General features: G+C 44.2%; 1 protein-coding gene across 1 annotated transcript in view; it reads left to right on the top strand.

The window, feature by feature from the left end:
• The window catches only part of tmeff2a (transmembrane protein with EGF-like and two follistatin-like domains 2a), a gene marked incomplete at both ends in the record, with an annotated part of 198,677 nt that overhangs the window by 119,604 nt on the left and 55,275 nt on the right, over positions 1 to 23,798 (top strand). The window contains one exon of the mRNA XM_080752724.1: positions 7,097 to 7,123. Coding sequence (XP_080608850.1) covers positions 7,097 to 7,123 — 27 coding nt within the window. The remainder of the gene's footprint in view (positions 1 to 7,096; positions 7,124 to 23,798) is intronic.

Below are 23,798 nucleotides of genomic sequence, written 5' to 3'. Positions count from 1 at the left end.
AATAAACATTTAGGAAGCAAGCCCAAATTAACAAGCCCCCCCCCCAAAAAAATCGCAATCCGCAACTACGTACCAATATTTACAGTACAAGCAACTTTACAGAAACACAAGCCCAAATACTTATAGTAATCAGCCATGGCAACACTGACAACAGGACTGTGTGTGGAAGGACAGAGCAGAACGTTGACAGCAAAGTGCGTTCAAACCTGAAGCTATTTATGTGTTTCTAGTCGCTTCAATCGTCCCAAAACCAAACACCCAAAACATTTCCGTGTCTCCGGACAATATAAACGCTAATCTGATTTTTTTTCTTTCGCCACTAGGGGGGCGAGAAGAACTTCTGGGTAGAAACCATTATATCTCTGGGCCGGAAGTTCAGCCCAGCTCAGAATCTGAGTAGCAGGAAGTTGCACAAGTATGGGTAACCAGAGGCAAATATGGAGGAGGTTACTTAGGTCTCAAAAAGCCCACGTATCGAGGCAAATCTTCCAAGACTATATCAACGCCGATTGGCTGTCAGGATGCGATGGGGGAAGCGAAGGCCGTTTCACTTGGATTTTTCCAACTGGGGGGCGAAGATACCGAAGCAACCATTTGCGCCGCCCCGTTCGTATGGTTCGCGCCGCGCTCGGTCACGCCACGTCTCGTCTTTGCATGCACTTTGTGTGTTATCGTGCCGCTCGAACTATCCGCAGAGTTAGCATTACGTTAAGCCTGGAGATATACGGCACATAATAAAGAGATATTGAACCTCTGTCTGTCTATCTAACAACCTGGCATCAAACTGCAGCAGTGTGTTTGGAGAGAGTGGGTCTTCTAAGAGAGCTTCCAGAGGTAGTGAATCCTGCCTGACTTCTAAGCAGATAATATATTGGTTTAGACTGTTAGTCTGAGGGAGGGGGGGCTTAACACAACGCCCTTGACCGGTGGGTCCTGCTACCGCCAGTGAACCGAACCGCTTGGCTTCAGTTCTAAACTGGAATTTGGGGAGTTTAAAAGTAGGTCAAGGGGAAGTTGAAGCTGAGTTCTTCATACCGTGGTTGCAGTCTGCTGAAGACAGAGTTAGAGGTAGGGTACGTGATGTGTTTTGGGTCAAAACAAAACTTTTGTGAAAAGGTTTAATCAATATGGTAAATGGTGCATTTATATAGCGTCTTTATCCATGGCGCTTTACATAGATTGTGCATTACATTCACCCATTCAAACACACACATTCATTACATTCACCCATTCACACACATTCATTACATTCACTCATTAACATACATTCATTACATTCACTCATTAACATACATTCATTACATTCACTCATTAACATACATTCATTACATTCACTCATTAACATACATTCACACTGATGGTGGAGGAAACCATGCAAGGCAGTTGAGGATTTCGGTATCTTGCTCAAGGACGCTTCAACAGTAACGGGGGGGGGGGGGGGGGGGGTCAGGGATCGAACCGGGGACCTTGTGACTCCCATGCGGCCGCTCTACTTCCTGAGCCTGCAGAAACGGGCCTGAGATCCCGCGACACGTGGCCATGGCTAGAGCGCCCACGATTCAAAGCATTAACCTTGAAGCCTGGGTTTGTCTTGAGTTCCAGCTCACAATACAATGTGCACATGTGGGGGGGGGGGGGGGGGGGGATCTTGAGCACACGTAAACAACAATGGCGGCAGGATCACCTTTCTGTTTGTTTTCTCAGCCCTGGATCCACTTTCTCTAATTCTATGTCTACAACGGGTGCAAACGAGACTCACGCTACAGCCTCTGACTTTGTAATGCCGCGCTCGTTTGTCTGAATTTTTTTCTTTTTTTTTTTTCGAGATCGCGATTGGAAATAATGGATGGATATTTTTCTATAAAATCACAAAGGTAAGGTAGTTTGATGGCAGGGAACAGACCATAACAATCCTTAAGTAGGCAGTAGTAGAGTTAATATTACAGGGTTGGGGGGTCTCCATTATGTACATACATGCATTTGTTTTGAGTGTGAAGGATCCTGCATAGTGGCTTCCTGCATGGAGCTCTGCTCTGTGTGTGGCAGTGATGTGTTCCTGTTGGGTGCACCACACTGGGATGCACCCAGCAGGAACACAACCAGAATGGAGTCATTATAGTCCTGGGTGACCCGTCACTGTCACCAGCCAGCCAGGGCCGGGGAGCCGGGGACAGGGGGGTCCCTCTGGAATGACAATGAGAGAGAGAGAGAGAGAGAGAGAGAGAGAGAGAGAAAGCGGTGGTAGCCCATTAAAAACGTGGACATCACATTTACAGCCAGGTCTGATGCACTCCGATGGAGCTATTTGTGTGTGTGTGCGTGCGTGCGTGCGTCTGTGCGTGCGTGCGTGCGGTCTGTGCGTGCGTGCGTGCGTGCGTGCGTGCGTGTGTCTGTGCGTGCCTCTGTGTGTGTGTGCGTGTGTGCGTGCGTGCGTGCGTGCGTGCGTGCGTGCGTGCGTGTGTCTGTGCGTGCCTCTGTGTGTGTGTGCGTGTGTGCGTGCGCGTGCGTGCGTGTGCGTGCGTGCGTGCACCCAGGCTGAGAGTCTGTCAGCCGTGCACTAGACCACACATACACATACCCACGCACAAAGATCCTTTCAAGCATTATTTAGGCTCTTTCTAAAAGCAGCCTTCCACCTCCAACTTTCTATTATAGTACTGGCAGCAGGCAAGCGGCGGTGCGTGTTTTTTTTTGTGTGTGTGTATTTGTGTGTGCAATGCCTCAGGTCTGCGAAGCACAGTGAGGTTAATAACTTTTATTCTCCTCACCTTTCTCCTCACCTTTCTCCTCTCCTCTCCTCTCCTCTCCTCTCCTCTCCTCTCCTCTCCTGTAAACAGACCTAAGACAATGCGTCGGTTTGCACCTGAGCCGTGTAGGCTGCTGTAGTATGGATTTTAAAGATTTCTATTCATGCAGTTTCTGTTTTGATCACAATTACACAACGTCTGAACTCTCGAGACGCACAGGGGCGGTTTTTATAAACTGGGGGCTCCCCACAAAGGTAGTAAAAGAGGCCCCCCCATGAGCGCGCGTGAAAAATAGGTATGCGTGAAAACACAGTATGCGCGTGTGCGAAGTGCAGGAATTAAAAATGCCACCCTCCAACTCAATACCTATTCTGAAAAAGTGATGATTTAGCATAACAAGACAATGAACTTGACAAGACAATGAAGAGCAGAGGCAGAGGAAGCCTATTTGTTGTCATTATGGTTGGTTTTAAATACCTAACCACAATCATTTTGGATCTATTTGATTAATTAGTACAGTAAGGTAAGCAAGGTAATCAAAGGTATATAGAGTAGGCCTATATGTATATTTTTTTATACAGGACATATTTGATGCAGGACAATAATTATTTTAATAACAATAAGGGAATATCAGTGAATAATAATACTTTAAAATTATATTTTTACAATTCCTTTTTAATTATTATTTTTCAAAATTTAGATAAAATTAAAGCTGCAAGCAGCAATGACCGGGCCCTCGCAGCTCTACCCACGTCACAAGGGGCAACAGCCAATCAGAAGAGGGGACGGGACTAAGTTAAACCAATTAAGATGAAGGACTCTTAATGAAGTCATATGACACCAGCCACAAGTCTGTATGACAAACGGTTCATGAGATATAGAGGCACTTCCTGTTTGGCGAAGGGCACTTCCTGTTTTGGCGAAGGAAGCGGCAATTAAAGTTAAGGACTCTTAATCAAGTCATATGATACCAGCCCCGAGTCTGTACGACAAACGGTTCATGAGATATAGAGGCACTTCCTGTTTGGTGAAGGGCACTTCCTGTTTGGCGAAGGAAGTTTGATCTCTGTGTGAAACCTATTGACTCCAGTGAGAAGTTGGTCAATTCTTTAAAAAATCATAACTTTTGACAGGAATGGGCTAGAGACTTACTTTTTTTTTCTAAATGCTCAGAAAAATGAGCCCAGCAGGGGGCCCCCACTGCCTTGGGGCTCTACGCAGTTGCGTAGTCTGCGTAGAGCAAATAGCCGCCCCTGGAGACGCACAATGACATTTCACGTGGCTTTTACTCTGTAATTGGTGTTTGCTGACAAGTAAAGTTGAACCCTGAACCTCTGCCCTAGCAACAAAATGCACTCACGAGTTGAGGCCAGAGCTGCGGAGGTTCTTGAACAACAGCGTTTCAGTGAATGTAGCTGCAGCGGTTTCTGTTTCTTACCCTTGCATGCTTCTTTACCTCTTACCCACTCCATTCTTCACCCTTTGACCAATTGATTCATCGATTGTATTCTTCTGATAATTAAAAGCAACAGCAACCCAGCCAGCAGCGGAGCGTTGTATTCTTTCAATCCTTCTGGCTTTAGTTAGGACATTGTGCTCCCTTCCACAATATCTCATTCTGCCTCCTGAAGCCTGAGCTATACTTAAGTCGCTTACGTGTGTCACATGCCGGAATTAGTCAATCTACAAGCTCACAACGTGTCGCAAAGCGCTGCGTTGTGAGCTTGTAAATTGCCTCATTCCGGCGCTCGACACCCGCACGCAGTCAGGTATAAATCACCTTTTTTTTGCCCACCTTTCCTCACCACAAACGCCTGTGCGCTCTCACAGGAATCAGATGCTAAAGTTAAAGGTTTTTCCATCGATCCTCCGCTAAAACTCTCCTCCCGGCTTCATCCCAGGAACTGGCGGAGGCCCTTTGATGAAACACAGAGCATCAAGACGCATCGAGATGCTGACCCTTTGCCAAGGTCAATGAAACTAGCATGGTTCCTGACTGTGAACAAGGCTTGCCGGCCGGGGTTCTGTTCAGTGTAAAACAAGGAACTCTTTATCCAAACACTCAATTCATCGATGTGGATTTTTTTTCTCACTCTCTTCTCACACAAAATATACACGATTCTGAGACCACTGAATCTGTCAGTTTTATGATGCACACAGTCCATTGACAGCAAACCTAACCATAGTAAGTGATGACAGTGGATTAAGTTAAACAGATTTGCCTACAATTAGGGAGGAACTGGTTGGAATAACGTGTTCCTTCCACGTGCTACGTCCTACCAGGGAAGCGCCCCCCCCCCCCCCCCCCTGTTAGGTAATAAGAAGCGGCTTGCTCACTCCTCATGCACTGAAGGAAGCATGAGCTTAGTTCGGGGCCCTCCCCAGGTCGGAAGAGGGAGAGCAGCGCAATTGTGGGATAAAAAGAAAATAATAATAATATGGTGATGAGAGGTTTCTGCCTGACAGCAACGATATAAGGATCAGTGAGTCCTCTTCGCCCCCCAGGGCGACTCCTAGGCGATCGCACCGTGCCACAGCCACTCGGGTTACCTGGCGGCGGAGCCTTGCTTCTCACTAAGTGCTCGTCAGTGCTTTCACAGCCCTGGATGGTTAAACAAACCTTCCTTCCTTCCGTCCGCGTGGTGTCTTGGAGGCAGCTTTACATGGATCCAGCAGGAAAAAGACGTGTGGTGAAAACGTAAACATGATCAAATAGCTGGGGGAAATGGAGCTGTGACACTTTAGCTACCGTTATACCGATGTATGTAAGGGTGGTGGAGAGGTTAAGACGTCTCTCTGTCTGCCTCGCTATCTCTCTCTACTCTCTGTCTCTCTGCCTCTAGCTGCCTGTCTCTCTTTCGCTGTCTCTCTCTCTCTCTGTCTCTCTCTCTCTGTCTGTCTCTCTCTCTCTCTCTGTCTGTCTGTCAATTAATTTCAATTAAATTCAAAGGGTCTTCATTGGCAAGACTACTTTTACTTTGCCAAAGCCAAAGAGTATCTCTCTCTCTCTCTCTCTCTCTCTCTCTCTCTCTCTCTCTCTCTCTCTCTCCCTTGATTCCATTAAATTCAAAGTGTCGTCATTGGCATGGGGGATCGTACATTTACATTGCCAAAGCGTCAAAGCTACTAACTAAAGCACGTAGACTGTAGAGTTACTGTAAGGACATACTGTAGGCTAGGAAATGTATGAATATGTGTAACATTTCATCAACGCAGTTGAGGATAGTATTTACAAAAATAAAATAATGAACTCTCTTTTTCTGTGTGTGTGTGTCTCTCTCATAGATCTGCTATTTTTGTCTTTGAATATATCTAAAGACTTGCACAAATGTTCTGTGCTGTGAGCTTGTACAGTATATCTGATATTTTTGAATAGTTAAAGCATAAAATAATGGTTAAAGTGGTTCAAATCTACAATGACACAGATTTGCGTTCAGGCCTAAACCCTATACAGTATGGTTGACTGGAGTCCCACAGGGTGTGATACTGGTACTGTATCTTTTTTGTTTTCTGTTATTGTGGGAAAAGCTTAGCTGAAAACGGCCGATTCGACAAGCTTGATCTGTCAATCTGCTATTTGATCTGTCAATCTGCCGTTTGATCCGTCAATCTGCTCTCAATCTGCTGTTTGATCTGTCAATCTGCTGTCAATCTGCTGTTTGATCTGTCAATCTGCTGTTTGATCTGTCAATCAGCTGTCAATCTGCTGTTTGATCTGTCAATCTGCTGTTTGTCTGTGAAATACGGACGTCAGGGTTTAGTAAGACAGAGCCGTCCTACACGCATGCAGAAAGATGAACATTCACCCCCAAGGACACTTGCACACACACACACACACACGCGCGCACGCACGCACGCACGCACGCACGCACGCACGCACGCACGCACGCACGCACGCACGCACGCACGCACGCACGCACGCACGCACGCACGCACACACACACACACTAGGCTCACCTCTTGGTCTGTGGAATAAACTGCCTGTCACACTTAGAACAACTCCCTAGCTTACGCCGTGGACAGAAGACTCACCTCTTCAGACTCCACCTTAGCCCATAGCACTTTAGCTACCCTCAATGACCATACATGGAAGCTACTGTTGATAGCATTTTTTTAGGTTTTATATAAAGTTTTTACTGATTAGGTGCTTGGTCTACCTATATGTTTTTTTTTCTAGATTGATATTTCTATGCATTTGATGTATTGATGTATTATCTTGCTTATAGTATTGATGTATTATCTTGCTTATAGTATTGATGTATTATGTGCTTATTGTAAGTCACTCTGGAATAAGATAAATTGTAAATAGTAAATAGTAATAAGTGTGTTTTCTCTGTTTTTTGTTACAGATGCTGGTTCAGGATCAGGAGACGATGGTAAGACCAGTGTCCCTCTGCAGTGTGTGTGTGTGTGTGTGTGTGTGTGTGTGTGTGTGTGTGTGTGTGTGTGTGTGTGTGCGGGCGCGCGTTGTTGTTGCCGCCGCTGCCGCCGTGCACATAATACTGTAAGTTACGCTTTTAAAGTCGCTTTGGGAAGGAACCAACTTTAATAAGATAAGCATGGGTTGGGGAGACATCCTACAGTAAGTGGGAAAGGCTATCCTGAAGAGATGTGTTTTTGCTTGGTTGTGCACATGTTGCTGCCTATTCGTGTGTGGGTGTGGTTGTGGGTGTGGTTGTGTGTGTGGTTGTGTGTGTGTGCGTGCGTGCGTGCGTGCGTGCGTGCGTGCGTGCGTGCGTGCGTGCGTGCGTGTGCACGCGCTCGTGTGTAAATAAATAAGTGTCATTAACACCACGCATGAGTTGATGCAGGAGCGTTGGAGGTGTGGAATAATTTGCTGTTTGTGAATGAGAGACACACACTCACACACACACACTATATATTTACATCACTTGTGGGGACATTACATAGAATTCCATTAATTTTTATGCAAGTCCTGTGGCCTTACCCTAACCTCTATCCCTAAACCTAACCCCTAACCCTAACCCTAACCCTAACCCTAACCCTAGAGACAGCGCAATGCATTCCGGATGGAAGTCTAGTGGTGTGAAGTCTAGTGAGAGTCCTGTGGTTGCACAGAGCACCATCCAACAAGCACACAACACGCACTAGACTTCAAACCACTAGACTTCCATCCGGAATGCATTGTGCTGTCTCTGCCCCCCGCCTCCCCCACACAACTCTCACACAACTTAGTGCGTTCCAGTGAGAGTGCAGCCTCAGAGGTCCCCTGCAGGTGACTGTGTGAACATGTGTTTAGTCCCCATAAGTATAGCACGAAAAACTCACACACACACACACACACACACACACACACACACACACACACACACACACACACACACACACACACACACACACAGCTGTTGAAACATGCACACACCAGCTGTTGCTACCCAGTAAAATCCTCAGGTTTTCATCCCTTTGTAACTCTGAGAGTTAAATTAACACTCAAGATTTCACGTTGTAGGGTGTGTGTGTGTGTGTGTGTGTGTGTGTGTGTGTGTGTGTGTGTGTGTGTGTGTGTGTGTGCGTGCATGCGTGCGTGCGTGCGTGCGTGCGTGCGTGCGTGTGCGGTGTGCGGTGTGCGATCGTGACTGCAAGGGTGTACACTTTTCCTGTGACTTTTGACACACAAAACAAATTGCTTTCACTGCAGTTTGTTGCTTCCACAGATTAATTCAAAAGCACAAAAACAACTGCTAGTGTGAATAACTCGGTGCCATTTAATCACCACGCAAACAACTGATGCGTTTCAGCCTTTTCTCCGCCAGGCCGGGCGGGCCGAATGGCCGGAGACCATGTTTTCGCTCCTGTCCGTCCGTACATGTCCGCATGTCTGTGAGCAGCTACTTTTCCGGGACAGTTGGATAGATCAGTGGTTGTCAACATTTTCAGGCCTTGACCCCCAAATAATCCTATTTTAACTGGGGACTCCCCCACCCAGACGAGCACTAACAGTTGAGGCATTACATTTTATATAACATTTTATATATTGTGAAAATAGCAGATCTACATGCTCTGTAGATCTACTATTTTCACAATTTCTGCCTCTAATATTTGACAATTTGGCCATTGTTAAAGGTCTTAAAAAGTCCACAAAGAAATGTGCAGATACCCTCTATACACTTATACTTTATGTTGGTTTGTTTACTGTTGAGTGAGAAAACAATGTTGCACATTTAGTTCTGGGGGACCCATCAAAATCATTTCCCCATAGGTTGAGAACCACTGGGATATATCGCATTTAGTGAAACTTTTAACTGCACACGTGCACAGTCCCACCAAACATCTCCCAGTAGGCCAAAGAAGAACAAACTCTTGTCATGCAATCAACATATTATTTCCCCCCTCTGGATTTTATAATATTGTAATATTATATCCTAGCTATTGTGTAATTGGCTGATGTACAGTAACAAGGTTACGGGTCACAGGACAGCTCATCTGTTACATGCATCCTTATTTGTGTATTTTTCAAAGGGGGCCATATTTGGAAATATGAAAATACATGGATACATGGAATCGAAATCAAAATATCGAGATTTGTCTGTCTTGCCCATCTGTCTGTCTGTCTGCCTGTCTGTCTGTGAGCCCTTAACCCATTTAGACCTGAACGCAAATCTGTGTTACTTTAGATTTGAACCATTATTTTATAAAAAATAGCAGATATACAAGCTCATGGTGAGCTTGTAGATCTGCTATCGTGCAAGTCTTTTAAATATTTTTGACCCAATTTTATAAATGTCTTCTAAATCCTTCTTCCAAATCAGTGGTTCTCAAACTTTGTCATGTCAAGGACCCCCACAATTACATGTATTCCCCCAATCACAAAACATGTTGTTCCAGGGACCCCTCAGAAGCAAATATTTGAGTTACAAATGTTCGCTTTTAAAAAGATATATTCAAAGACTTGCAAAAACAAAAGCAAAATTTGTCAAAACTGTGAGCTTGTATATCTACTATTTTTTTCAACAGTTAAGGCATGAAATAATTTTAGACCTAGCTTGCACACACGGTGGCGTGTTGGCCCCTGCCTCTCCTCCATTATACCTCCCATGACGCACGGCAGGGAATCACTAAACATCTCAGAGGGGGAGGGGGGGGGGGGGGGGGGGGGCAAAGAGGACAGGAGATCTTGAGCAGAGATTTGGGTTCCCTAAACAGATGGACGGACGGACGGGACGGGACGAGCGGAAATGGAATGGGTCGGCGGGTCGACCGGGGAGATGGAGATAGAAAAAGAAAAAAGAGGGGAGAGAAGAGAAGAGAAAAAAATACATCCGGAGAGAATGAAATAAACAAGATAAGAGCAAGAGCAGAGGAAACAGAAGGCAGCGCGTGATAACGTGCACGTGTGTGTGTGCGTGGGTGCGTGCGTGTGTGCGTGTGAGTGAGTGAGATAACGGAGGGCTGGGTGATGGAGGGATGGATGGATGGATGGATGGACAGTGATAAGGGAAGGAAGGATAGCGGAACGGCAGGGGCGTCACAAGGGGGGGAAAAGTGGGACTGAGTTACTAGGGCCCCAGGTGGAGGGGCCTTGATTATTTTTGCCGCGCTGCATGGGAGCTTGAAGACCTACTATTTTTGAAAATATATTTTTGCTTCTGGAGGGGTCCCTGGAACAAAATATTTTGAGATGGGGGTCCATGGCTAAATACATATAATTTTGGGGGTCCTTCACATGAAAAGGTTTGAGCACCACTGACATAGACGCATAGGTTTTTCAAAAAAACTTAGAAGGATTTGAAATATTGAACTTTTTTTGGACACATTTTAAAGATTTTTTCAAAAATAGCAGATCTACAAGCTCGCAGCGCAGCACTCGGTGCCGCGCCGTGAGCTTGTATATCTGCTATTTTTCAATAGTTAAAGCGCAAGATAATGCGTTCCCAGTTCCCCTAAGAAGAACATTCACGGGGGGCCTGCAGTGAATCCTTGTACCCAGGGCCCAGAATTTGGTGCGACACCCCTGTGGAACGGAATGCGTTCTCTTCTCACATGAACGCTGTTAATATGATAATGAGCTCACTGCATAATTCATAAGCGAGGCGGAAGTGACTTCAGTGTCACAACAGGAACAACAGGGCTATTCTCCTCCGTCGACGCCAGAATTAGAATGAACTGTTCACGTGTTTTTTGTTATTTCGATTTCGTGCTTTTTTTCTCGACCAAAAATGTGCATTATGTTATTTACGTAGATAATTGTTTAGGCACATTGCAGGGACGGATTAACCCCTGTGCGGGGCCCCTGGATCAATCACATTTTAGGGCCCCCTTCCCCACACCTGTTAGCACAGAGGGCAGCCAGGTGGGAACAGAGGGCAGCCAGGTGGGCACAGAGGGCATTCAGATGGGCACAGAGGGCAGCCCCACAGAGGGCAGTCAGTTGGGCACAGAGGGCAGTCAGTTGGGCACAGAGGGCAGCCCCACAGAGGGCAGTCAGGTGGGCACAGGAGGTAAACACTCTGCTCAGGTTTTAAGGCGTGTGTTAGTCACAGTGGCGTCAGTTCAGCAAAAGCTATATGGCAACATGACTGAAGGCATGCGTGCATGACACAAGTCATGTTGCCATACGGACAAAGAGAAGTGGCTCCTGCACATCCAAAAGGCCCGTATCGAAGGTGCAGTCTAATCAGCAGACATGTAAACTATAAAAGTATATAGGAGACCTTCATCAGAAGGGACTGCAACACTTCAAATGAACTGCGATGGACCACTGCTTACTGCATTATTAATTCTTTATTAGCACAACACGTTTCGCCGCATCAGGCTTCATCAGGTACTATACCTTAGCAACAGGCATGATGATGATGATTACTATCAGTGGATAGTATTATTTTATTATTTTAAGAAGTAAATTTTATTTTGTTTCCCCCTGGAGCCAAGGTAGCTGCCATACCTTGCCATATCCAATTGACGCCTCTGGTTAGTCAAGGAAGCAGCCGTAGACATTTTATCAAACAGGATTTACATGTAATTGTATTTGCATGTCATCTGAGAATCACTGCTGTATAATTCTATGATTAACCTGTGTCATGTTAGATTTGAGCTATAAATCATATTAACCACTTTAACCATTGTTTTATACTTTGCTATGAGCTTGTAGATCTGCTATAGATTTCTGTATCATGATTTTTTTGCAAATCCTTTAAAGCGAACATTTTTAACTAAACATAATTTGCTTCTGGGGGTCCCTCGAACCAAATATGTCGAGATGGGGGTCTGCGGCTAAATACGTAACATTTTTGGGGTAGGCCTACTTGACATGAAAATGTTTGAGCACCACTGGTATGGAAACATGCACTTTTTCAGAAAACTGTTAGGATTTAGGAAACATTTTTAGAATCGGTCTCAGTGGGTTAAGCTATACATTTCATTTCAGTAAATTGTCGATAGCCCAGTTCCCTCCAGGGCCCCCTGAGGGTCAAGCCCAACTGGCCCAATAATCCGTCCTTGGGAACATGCTAGGTTCATTGTTTGGTATCCCATAGTTTCACATGTACAGTATATGTTATTTAGATGGCCTGTTATTTAGAGGCAGATGCTAACCCGGTGTCCATATAGTTTCAAATGTAGCCTAGAGTATGCGATTTGCATGTTGTTTAGACAGTTCATTGTTTACCTGCTATCTTGTGGTTTTAAAATGTAGAGCATGTTATTTAGATAGCATGTTGTTTAGGCAGATGCTATAGGCTCATTGTTAGTGTACATTTGGAACTATAGGATACATACCTATGTTATTTAGTTGGCCTGTTATTTAGAGGCAGATGCTAACCTGGTATCCTGTAGTTTCAAATGTAGCCTACAGAATGTTTAGACAGCTCATTGTTTAGCTGCTATCTTGTGGTTTTAAAATGTAGAGAATGTTATTTAGATAGCATGTTGTCTAGGCAGATGCGAGGCTCATTGTTTTCTGCCCGACAGCAACGGTATCCGTTCCCATGCTGGGGACAGTAATAAATACATACAGTAATAGATATACGCTACAGTATAATAAAGCAGAGATGCAGCGAGCTGAGCTGGAGGCAGAGCCATGTTGCAGGAAGTGGATGAAGAGATATGAGCGATGCAGGCGACTATAGGGAGCAGCCATCTAGCTCAGTGGTTCTCAACCTGTGGGTCGGGACCCCCAGGGCGGTCCCCAGTCGATTAACTTAATGTGCAACACTCAACAGTAAACAAACCAACATAAAGTTTAAGTGAGGGAAGTTTATAGAGGGAATATGATCTACATGCTCACAACGTTGTGAGCATGTAGATCTGCTATTTTCACAATAGAACCGTGTTAAACAAAATGTAATGCCTTAACTCTTAGTGCTCGTCAGGGTTGGGGGGGTCCCTAGTTAAAATATGATTATTTTGGGGGTCTCGGCCTGAAAAGGTTGAGAACCACTGATCGAGCCATCAGAGTCATAACAGCACAATTTTGACCATTTTCTCTGACTCTTATTGAGATTGTATTTTTTATATTTTCATCAGGATGGGAGGGGGGAGGGGGACACTTTTGGGCACACCCAGTGTCTGCACCACGGAACAGAACAGAACATGATGAACATCTATGGAAGCACTCGTAACAAAGTGTTATTGTTTTGATCTGAAAGAAGGTCGGGAACAAAATAATGTGAATGTTGAACGACGTTAAATGGTGGGTTTAGATGTGCTGAGGGAGTTCTTTTTTTTACTCCTAGTAAAAGCACACAGGCACGCGCGTGCGCGCACACACACACACACACACAAAGGCGTGCACACACATGCACACACACAGACTGTTTTCCACAAAATCATTTGTCAAACGTCACTACATTAACAAGGACAGTTACAACGGATGTGGTGTTTTAGGTGTGTGCATGTGTGTGCGTGCGCGCGTGGGTGCATGCTTACAGATATACAATGTGTGTGTGTGTGTGTGTGTGTGTGTGTGTGTGTGTGTGTGTGTGTGTGTGTGTGTGTGTGTGTGTGTGTGTGTGTGTGTGTGTGTGTGTGTGTGTGTGTGTGTGTGTGCTTATCATTTCATCTGATAAGCAGCAGGGCCGTAGCGGCGGCGTGGGCCCGCGGGGCGGCGGCCGGTGCAGCTTGTTCCAAGAATCAGACGCTTGTTGTCCAAATCAAATCGCTGCTTCATTGAATTGTCCCCACAAAGGTCACAGAGGGACACAGAGCCAACGGAAACCCTGCACCAAAACCATTACTTTGAAGCTTAACCCCTTCAACCCCAGCATCTGTATCTGAGGCGAAAGCTTGCACAGAAAATAGCCCATCGGTGGCGCAGTGGTTAGCGCTTCGCCTCACAGCTAGAAGGTCCTGGGTTCGATTACCGCCGCGGGACGCTGTGGGTGCTGGGGGCGTGTTTCTCCCTCTGCGTCATCAGCGCTCTGTCAGGTGAAAAGAAAAAAACTTGGGCTACTCATGCATTGAAGGAAGGATGAGGTTAGTCCGTTGTCTCCCCAGGCGCGGCAGAGGGAGAGCAGAGCCCAGGATTACATAGGCAATTGGCACTGGGTGAAAATGGGTTGCAAAATCGTGGGATAACAATTATATTAAAAAAAAGAAAGAAAATAGCCCATCGACAAATCGGCTATTTTCAGCGTAAGCCTTCCCCCAAAAGTGTACCACGTTTAGAGGGTGTACTCTGTTATTCTGATAGTAATCGTCACTATAGAGTGTTACACATTTTCCAGGTGGGTTGCCAATTTCATCCAATCGGGAGAGAGCACCCATTTTATCTGTTCCAATTTTTATCTGCCGGTTTATTTGTGTTATCGCTTCACCAACTTCACGCGTTTACCCTGTATCTGTAGGAGTTGGTTACCAAACAAAACAAAACAAAATACATTTTTCAAGCAGAGATACCAACTGTTGGTATCTCTGCTTGAAAAATGTATTTTCTGTTTTAGGTGGAGAGGGAGGGGAGACCTGCAATGATTAATATACAAATATATTATTGACCACCCCGGTCAATGATTAATTTTTTGTTAAAAGGAGGCTCCCTTTTTTTTTTTACCTCTACACCAAATCTTGTCTGTGAAAATATACTATATCTACAAGCTACATCAGGGTTTCTCAAATTGGGTGCCGTGATGCACGTCCAGGGGTGCCACAGAATACTTATCAGCATCACTTCAGTTTAACCACTTAGACCAGGGGTGTCCAAACTTTTTTTCAAAGGGGGCCACATTAGAAAATATTAAAACACCAAAGGGCCTGACATAATGTACTTTTTGTCGGACCATAACAAAGTCACATACATATGCATTTCTCCCCCCCCCCCCCCTTCTTTTTTAACTATCAATATTTAATATCAATGGTCTTTTGTCAGGTGTCTGCTCTGAACAAAACACAAATAAGCCTTATTTCACATTACCAAATGTAACCAGACGTGCAAGGTAAAAACATACAATAAAATAGACTTTCCTTTGACCCCTTCAGAATGAGACAACAGGGAACCTTGTTGTCTCATGGCAAGGAATCCTGACAAATTATACTGTCAGAAAATATTTGTGTTTGACGGTGCTGGCGGGCCGTTTATAATACAATTTAGGAATGAAGCCGCAGGCCGTATAACAATTGTCCTCGGGCCGAATTTGGCCCCCGGGCCGCACTTTGGACATCCCTGACTTAGAATCTCTAGATTCAATAAATATGACCTGAGTTGCACTGTCCTTGGTGTGTTCTTTTCCGCATGTACACTAAATCTCTTCACCAAAAATAGCAGATCTGCAAGCTTACGCCTCATAATTTGACGTGTAGTAAGCTTGTCTATCACAGTGTTTCTCAACCACTGTGCCTAGGGACCTTTGGTGTGCCCCTGAGAAGGGTCAAGTGTGCCCCTTGAAACTGCTTGAAAGCCAGTATTGTATTTATCATTTTAAAAATGATTTAAACTAGTGAAAACAGCCAATCTACAAGCGCACAACGCCTCGCAGCGACAGCCTTGTATGATGATGAAGCAGGGCTTTACTTTGCGAAGAAACGTACAAATTTGAAACTTGGAAATACAAGGTTTCTTCCCGACAGTGATGATATTTACACCCCCGTATTATGTTGGTGTGCCCATGGATTCTTGGGACATGAAAAGTGTGCCCATGCAGAAAAAAGTAGAAAAACACTGGTCTATCAAAGTAATTCAGGCTTAGCCGTGGTTGAAGCAGTTGTTGACAGGGGGGTGACCTGAGCCAAAGAACTTTGAGAACCTCTGGCTTACATTATGTTTTCCTATCATGATGTGCCCAGAAAAGGGACCCTTATAGGCTTCATGTGGTTACGTGCACCACCTGCAAACTTTCTCTTTCCCCCGAGATGTAATTTTTGAAGTAATTTGACCTCTTGAACGATAAACTTTTATCCAATTACATTAAGTAAATTGCACTGTACTAAAGCAAGTCTTTTAGAAGCTCTGCCCACCAAAGGACTTATCTTACTTACAGTGACTTATCTTACTTACAATACGAGCTGTTAGAAATATCCTCTCTGTCGGGGAGAGACCTCACACGTACAGAACAGAACTCTTACTTTTCTGAGTTCAAATTCAAAAGTCTAAAATCTACAAGCTCAACAACTCTTTATGCTTGGCTTTTTTTATCCCACAAGTTTGTAACCCATTTTTCACCCAGTGTCAATTATCTAATGTAATCCTGGGCGCTACACTCCCTCTGCCAACCTGGGGAGAGCAACGGACTGACCTCATGCTTCCTTCTATGCATGAGGATTCCAAGTCGCTTCTTTTCACCTGACAGGGGCGAGTTTCCCCGGTTGGACGTAGGGTGTGGAATGAACACTCCATCAGGCACCCCGGCTGGCCAGGAGGAGGCAGTATAGAGACCAGGATTACTGCATATGTTTTGTAAGGGGGAGACACTAGGAGACACGGGGAGAACATGCAAACTCCACACAGAAAGGTCCTTTTGCCGACCCCACCTAGGGTATGGGCTCTGATGACGCGGAGGAGAGAACACGCCCCCAGCGCCCCCAGCTCAATATTTAATTACAGCTACGACCCGAGTTTCCCGAGTTATGGCAGACCCATAAAACTGCCATGCCCCGAGTTTCCAGAGAGATTTATTTTATTTCATTTAATCGAAAATCACGCTGGTGCCGATCTGCTCAAAAAGAAGCGCATCCAGTTTGCACCGGAAACAGGTTCAAATCAAAAACAAAAAACAAATGTCCATTGGCTCCAATGTTACATTTTGTAGGAAAAGACCCATTTCTCTTTTTCCTGATCATGCCGGCGTCTCCATTGTAAACAATGCTAACTAGTTAGCTTGTCTGGAACCGTATGATGGGTTCGAGTGCTACTTTTTGTCATTGGCCACGAACCGCGAATCGTGCACCATCGTGCTCGATGGACACACACCGCGGCCACTTTAAAAGGTTAGAAAAAACATAAAAGAGCGTGGCAGTGAGTCAAAGTTTAATGGTGGCAGACCGTGGCAGTAAATGAGTTGTTAATTTATGAAAAAAGAAAACACACACAAAAGGTTGGAGATAAGAGGTTTATGCAACGATATCATACTTAATCTATGTGATGAATCAATTTCCCTCAGCTTTTTAATAGAGCTATCACTTTCATAGCCTTCGTGCACACATAATCTTCCTTTTTGGAACGGAGCGCCTTCCAAGTCGACCTGAATTCACCCCGCGCTAAAGCAGAACCATGCAGATAGAGCCCTGGTCATGTCAGTGATACGTGCTCTGCTTTGCATCACCGCTCACACACACACACACACACACACACACTCACACACACACACACGCACGCACGCACGCACGCACGCACGCACGCACGCACGCACGCACACACACACACACACACACACACACACACACACACACACACACACACACACACACACACACACACACACACACACACACACACACACACACTCTGTTTGGCAACGCAGTGACCTAATTCCTTACAGCATGTGCTTCTTCTCAGAACACTCATGTTCAAGGACCCCCGAGTCGACTGCCGTAACCGTGCGCATGTACATCGATGCCGTGAGCCCTGCGACAGCTTCTTGGACGTGGAACGCGTTGTTTTGTTCCTAGCGCTGCCTGTGGGGGTCATAAGACGCTAAGTCTAACCAGGTGCAACGTGTCGATAAAAAAAAAAAACGTTAACCGTGCAAAGATGAGCGTGTTCTCATGAACTCCTCTCTTGCCGGAATTGGTCTTTGATCATGTTTCTCAAATCTATATTTCGGAGACCCCCACCTCCCCGTCCCCTTTAAGTAGGTTCTAGTTTTTGGGGGGTCTGGACGGAGTCGTGTCTTTAGCAAGTTCCAATTTCTTTCCAAAAAAAAAACATCTGTCTCTCTTCCAGTGGTGTAACAATAACTAAGTACATTTATTGTACTTAAGTACAATTTTGAGGTGTTTGTACTTTACTTGACTATTTCCAATTTCCAACACTTTTACTTCTACTCCACTACATCTCGGATCCAAATATTGTACTTTTACTCCACTACATTTATTTGAAAACTTTAGTTACTAGTTACTAAATTATAATATTATAAAACATAATACATAAACCTCTTTAGCCCTATTTTATACCTTGGTTATTTGAAAATTGCCAATCTACAAGATCACAGCGCTTCGCGATGCGGCACGTTGTGAGCTTGTAGAGCTGCTATTTTCAAACATTTTGCACTTTTACTTTTGGTACTTGAAGTACATCTTGATGCCAATTCTTTAGTACTTTTACTCAAGTACATTTCAATTTCCTGACTTTTACTTGCAACGCAGTAATGATACTTCTACTTAATATTTGAGTACTTTTTCCACCAATTCTCCTTGCACTAAAATGTAACCCAGTCCATTTGGTTGCATTTTATACACTCTCTTGAGTTGTTAAATAAAAGTGTATGTGGTTTTATTTCTGTGTGCTGTGAGGTTTTTCTTTTTTCTTTTCTTTTTTTAGACTGAGATATTCTTTGCCCATGAAGCGCTGATCTTTCATTACGATTGTGTGTATAAATATCATCTTTAATAACTTCTCTCTTACTGGCATGGCTGGTAATGGGTGGATGAGCTAATAATCTCCAGGCAAACACACTGTATTGGATCCGGAGAAGGATGTGTGCATGTTGTTGTTGGTTTATTATGGTCTGTCTGTGGCCTTCTCCCCCAGTTACTCTATCGTTGCCGTCGTCGGGCAGAAACCTTGTATCTTTGTGTTTAAACGTGTATTTTATTAATTTGTTGGCCATAGGGATAAACGCTGCACTTATTTAATTGGAATAACACATATACTGATTGGGGTAATTAATCAAATAATCATTTCCAAAAAGCTGCAGCACTATGGATTGGTGTGCACTTCATTAATTTGCATTAAGTGGGAGGCTCCGCTGTGTAGCAATTATGAATTTGATTCTGATCGATCACCCTGTAGTCAGCGCGCAGCGATGGCACACTGCAGCCTGTGTCGGTAAAAAAAAAAGGGTTTACCGGAATAATTACTGCAATGTCCGATCGATTGATTGAGTGAATATTTGATTAACAAGTTGCAAACAGCACAGCAGGTACAATTATGCCAGCAAGGCTAAAAGGATAGCACAAAAAGGCCTGTTGGCTTGTAGAAAGATAGATAACTTTATTATCCCAAGAAAGAAAGAAGGAAGAAGAATCAACAACACAGAGCAATTGTGAGCGTAAGTAATAATCCCCAAAAATATGTATATATAAAGTGTCGAGAACAGTCAATGCTACATATTGTGTCACAACATAACACAAATAGTTATACAGTACTTATAGGTCTCCTAGCGTAGCTACCCTCACAAAAACATGCGATAATCCTGGTCTCTATACTGCCTCCCCCTGGTCAGCCGGTGCGCCTGATGGAGGGGAAAGGAACTGGTTGGAATAACGTGTTCATTCCTCGCGCCACGTCCAACCGGGGAAGCTCCCCCCTGTCAGGTGATGAGAAGCGGCCTGCTCACTCCTCATGCACTGAAGGAAGCATGAGCTCAGTTTGGGGCCCTCCCCTGGTTGGCAGAGGGAGAGCAGAGACCAGAATTACATTAGATGAGTGGTTCTCATTCTCAACCTTTTTACAGTACCACCACAGAAAATATGTGTCTCTCCAAGTACCACCATAATAACTGATGTTAACGATACAGGTGCGCAGACCTACCCCAACCTATTCATCTATGCAAGTCAACGCAGGAGGCCAATTAATTCCTTGAATTCATGGAGATCTTTTCATTTTTGTCCAGATTTAGCTACTACATGTGTGAACTTCCCTTGTAAACTGATGATATTTCTAATGTGATTGACCCATTCTCAAATCCTCATGGCTATACGTGTGTCCACATGCTCATTTCAGCACGGCTGGATGTACCACCAGTGGTACACGTACCACAGGTTGAGAACCACTGCATTAGATAATTGACACTGGGTGACAAATGGGTTACAAAATTGTGGGATAAAAAAAAGAAAAAAAAAAGTGCAGCACCAAACAAAAAGTGTCCGTTGGTCAGTGCAAAAAGCACTGTGGTCCTCTTTATTCAGATCCTCATATTTTGCAGTGACGGCGGCCCTCCTTCCAATCCAGACATTCTGGTTGGTCCAACGGGGCCAGACCCCGCTACACCCCCCCCAGTCACACGGCCATCACCATGGCAACCAGGTCAGAGGTTTACGAAAGCGAATAATCTGATCGAATCGCTTTGCGGTATCGAGATAAGGTCGGGTTGTGTGTGTGTGTGTGTGTGTGTGTGTGTGTGTGTGTGTGTGTGTGTGTGTGTGTGTGTGTGTGTGTGTGTGTGTGTGTGTGTGTGTGTGTGTGTGTGTGTGTGTGTGTGTGTGTGTGTGTGTGTGTGTGTGTGTGTGTGTCCTATTTGGTCATCCTATTTGGGCTACATGTCTCACACACACACACACACACACACACACACACACACACACACACACACACACACACACACACACACACACACACACACACACACACACACATACACACACACACACACACACACACACACACACACACACACACACACACACACACACACACACACACAGGAGCTCTATCTAACCAATACGTTCCACCTTAATAAGCAGGCTGAGGGGCAGCAGCAGATATTCCCGGCCATGTTTAGAAACCTTATTGTGTACAACACCCCCCCCCCCCCCTGCCCTAAACCCCTACATTCTCTAGGCCTACTATTTTTCCACAACAAGATTTGTGAGAATAGCAGCTTTTAATACATCTATTTAAATGTTAAGTGGTTAGTTCATATATAATGTACTGCTTTCCCCTCCTAGAACAGTGTTTCTCAACCTTTTCAGGCCGCGACCCCCCAAAATAATAATAATCTGGGGTCCACACCCTGACGAGTAATAAGAGTTGAGGCATTACATTGTGTATGCCACGGTTCTATTGTGAAAATAGCAGATCTGCTATTTTCACAATTTCTGCCTCTAATATTTGCCAATTTGGCCAATGTTTAATTTGCCATTTTAGAGGTATTAAAAGGTCCTTCAATTGTCACTTTAGAAACGTGCAGATACCATCAATACACTTGAGCTTTAAGTTGTTCTGTTTACTTTTGAGTGACAAAACAATGTTCCACATTAGGTTAATCATCTGGGGACCCCCCAAAATAATTTGGAAACCCCTCCTGGGGGTCCCAACCCACAGGTTGAGAACCAATGTCCTAGAAGAGTAGTGGAGAAATAAAGTACTATATTTGTCCTTGAAATGTAATGGGATATCCCAACAAAATACAAATCGTCTCTGTCGCGTGGAAGCCTCATAATTATGTTCAAAGCTGTTACTTTTCAGGAATAGCAGAAGCTCAAAATGTGTCGCTTCGTGCCACGTTTCCAGCTTGTAGATCTGCTATTTTTGATCATTTTGTGTGACGCTGTATGATCGCTGTATGATCAAGTAGGTCGCTATTGAAAAAATAGCAGATATACAAGCTCACAGCGCAGCACCGAGTGCCACACTGCGAGCTTGTAGATCTGCTATTTTTGAAAAATCAAACATTTGTGCAAGTCTTTGAATATTTTTGACCCGATTCTATAAATGCCTTCTACAGTAAACCGTTTTTCTAAATCAGTGGTTCTCAAACTTTTTCATGTCAAGGACCCCCAAAATTACATGTGTTTTGCTGCGGACGCCCATCTCAAAATATGTTGTTCCAGGGACCACCCAGAAGCAAATAATTGAGTTACAATTTTTTGAAAAGATACATTCTAAAAAATAGCATACAAGCTTGCAGCGCTGTAAGCTTGTATATCTGCTATTTTTGAATAATTAAAGAATTAAATAATTCTAGGCCTAAAACAACCGAAAGTACTGTACTCAAGATTTTATTTTATTGTGTTCACCACGGGAAAACACCACTAGCCAATTGACCCAATCACATGTAACCTAATTAAGCGAGGTTCCATTCTATAGTGACTATAACCTAATTAAGTGAGGTTCTATTCTACAGTTACTATAACCTAATTAAATTAGACTCTATGAGCTAGAGCAGCAAACAACAATCACTGCGTTTGTTTGTTGGCCGAGACTGAGGCAACACTGCTGCTGGGAGGTAAATACATTTGCATCTGTATTTTCAGCTGTTCTGTCGCTGCTGAGGCTCGAATTATGCTTTTAACCCTGCAAGACCCGAATTAATTTCTACTGGCCAAAGAAAATTAAAAAAAATCAGATGGTGTTGTAGGAGTCCTAATCACAGGAAAATGTAATGTTAAAAAATGTATAATGTTTTTGTAAGGTTTTATAGCCATAAATCATAAATCATAAATAATGCTCTAATTTGCATTTTGGGGATATTTTTCACAATAATAACATATGTTCTAGACATTCTAATGATCACGAAAAAAATATTACAGGCATTTTACTTATGTTTTAGTGAGGAATAGCTTCAGTTAAAAAGTGAGATGTTGTTCGTCCAGACGCTGGAATTTCAACTTCTCTGGGAGGTGTGAATGTCAGCCTCTGTGGGGGGTAGTTATATGAAAATATAGTGGCCAATGGCATTGTAATACTAAACAATAGGATTTAACAGTTTTACTGCCAGATGTTGTTATTTATTTATTGGGTTTTGTGCCAGCAAAAGCACCTTACCTTTGCGATGTTATAGACAAAGATGTATTCATTTTTTTTCATCATTATTATTTTCTTTTCTCCTTAAATAGGTGTACTTTCGCTATACTAGCAGTAGAGGGCAGCCTCATGCAAGAATTAATGTGACATGGCCGCGGTAAGCTACCGTCCGTCAAGACAGCTCAATCGCTACAGAGCAATAGACCCAGAGAAAATAACAAGGAAGAGTGTTGTTACTCCATTGATGCTAACGTCCAGTGGGTTTTTGAGAGCACTTTTACGGGAGCTGTCTCTACGGTACACACCCGCGCGACCCCTCATCAGTTTACAGACATCAAAACAAAGTACAAAAGAACGAGCCAAAGAACGTACAATTTGCATCGCGCCGCTGGGAAAAATGGGGCGAACGGGAACGCCCAAAGCGGTAAAAGAGTTAATGGTGATGTTAATGTGAAAAAAGAACAAGAAAACTAATTATATATATTTTTTTTTAAATGATTTAAAAAATGTTGCCAAAAAGCAACGCTGGGCCTTGCAGGGTTAATGGTGCGATTGAACAGGTTTGACGACAGTGTAATGACACACAACTGTGGGGGCGTGCCAGGTGTTCCCATTGTTCCCATGGGGGCTGCGGTGCCGCTAATGTGTGCCACGGGGCACACCAGGTAGAACTCTGCCCAAATAACATGCACCAGTAGAATGTATTCACAAACCTTGTTTCTCCATCAGGCACGTGCACACACAGACATCAAAGGGGGCTTGAGCCCTGCCCTTTTATCTGTCTGTAAAATGTGCCCTCTCCAGACCATGAATGCAGTTTTTACTATGTTGAAAGAAATGCAAATGCCCTCTTTCCATGCCTTACGTCAAGGCAGCATTCAAGAGAATTGCCTTCTCCAAACTCTCCTGAACTTGAAAGCTAGAAATCAAGCATTGAAAATAGCCGGATTCCAAGCTCACAACGCATTGTGAGCAAGGCG

Source organism: Nannobrachium achirus, assembly GCF_963921795.1.
Source record: "Nannobrachium achirus genome assembly, chromosome: 22".
NCBI lineage: Eukaryota > Metazoa > Chordata > Actinopteri > Myctophiformes > Myctophidae > Nannobrachium > Nannobrachium achirus.
Note: the sequence above shows the minus strand (reverse complement) of the source record. Positions and strands in the feature narration are given on the sequence as shown.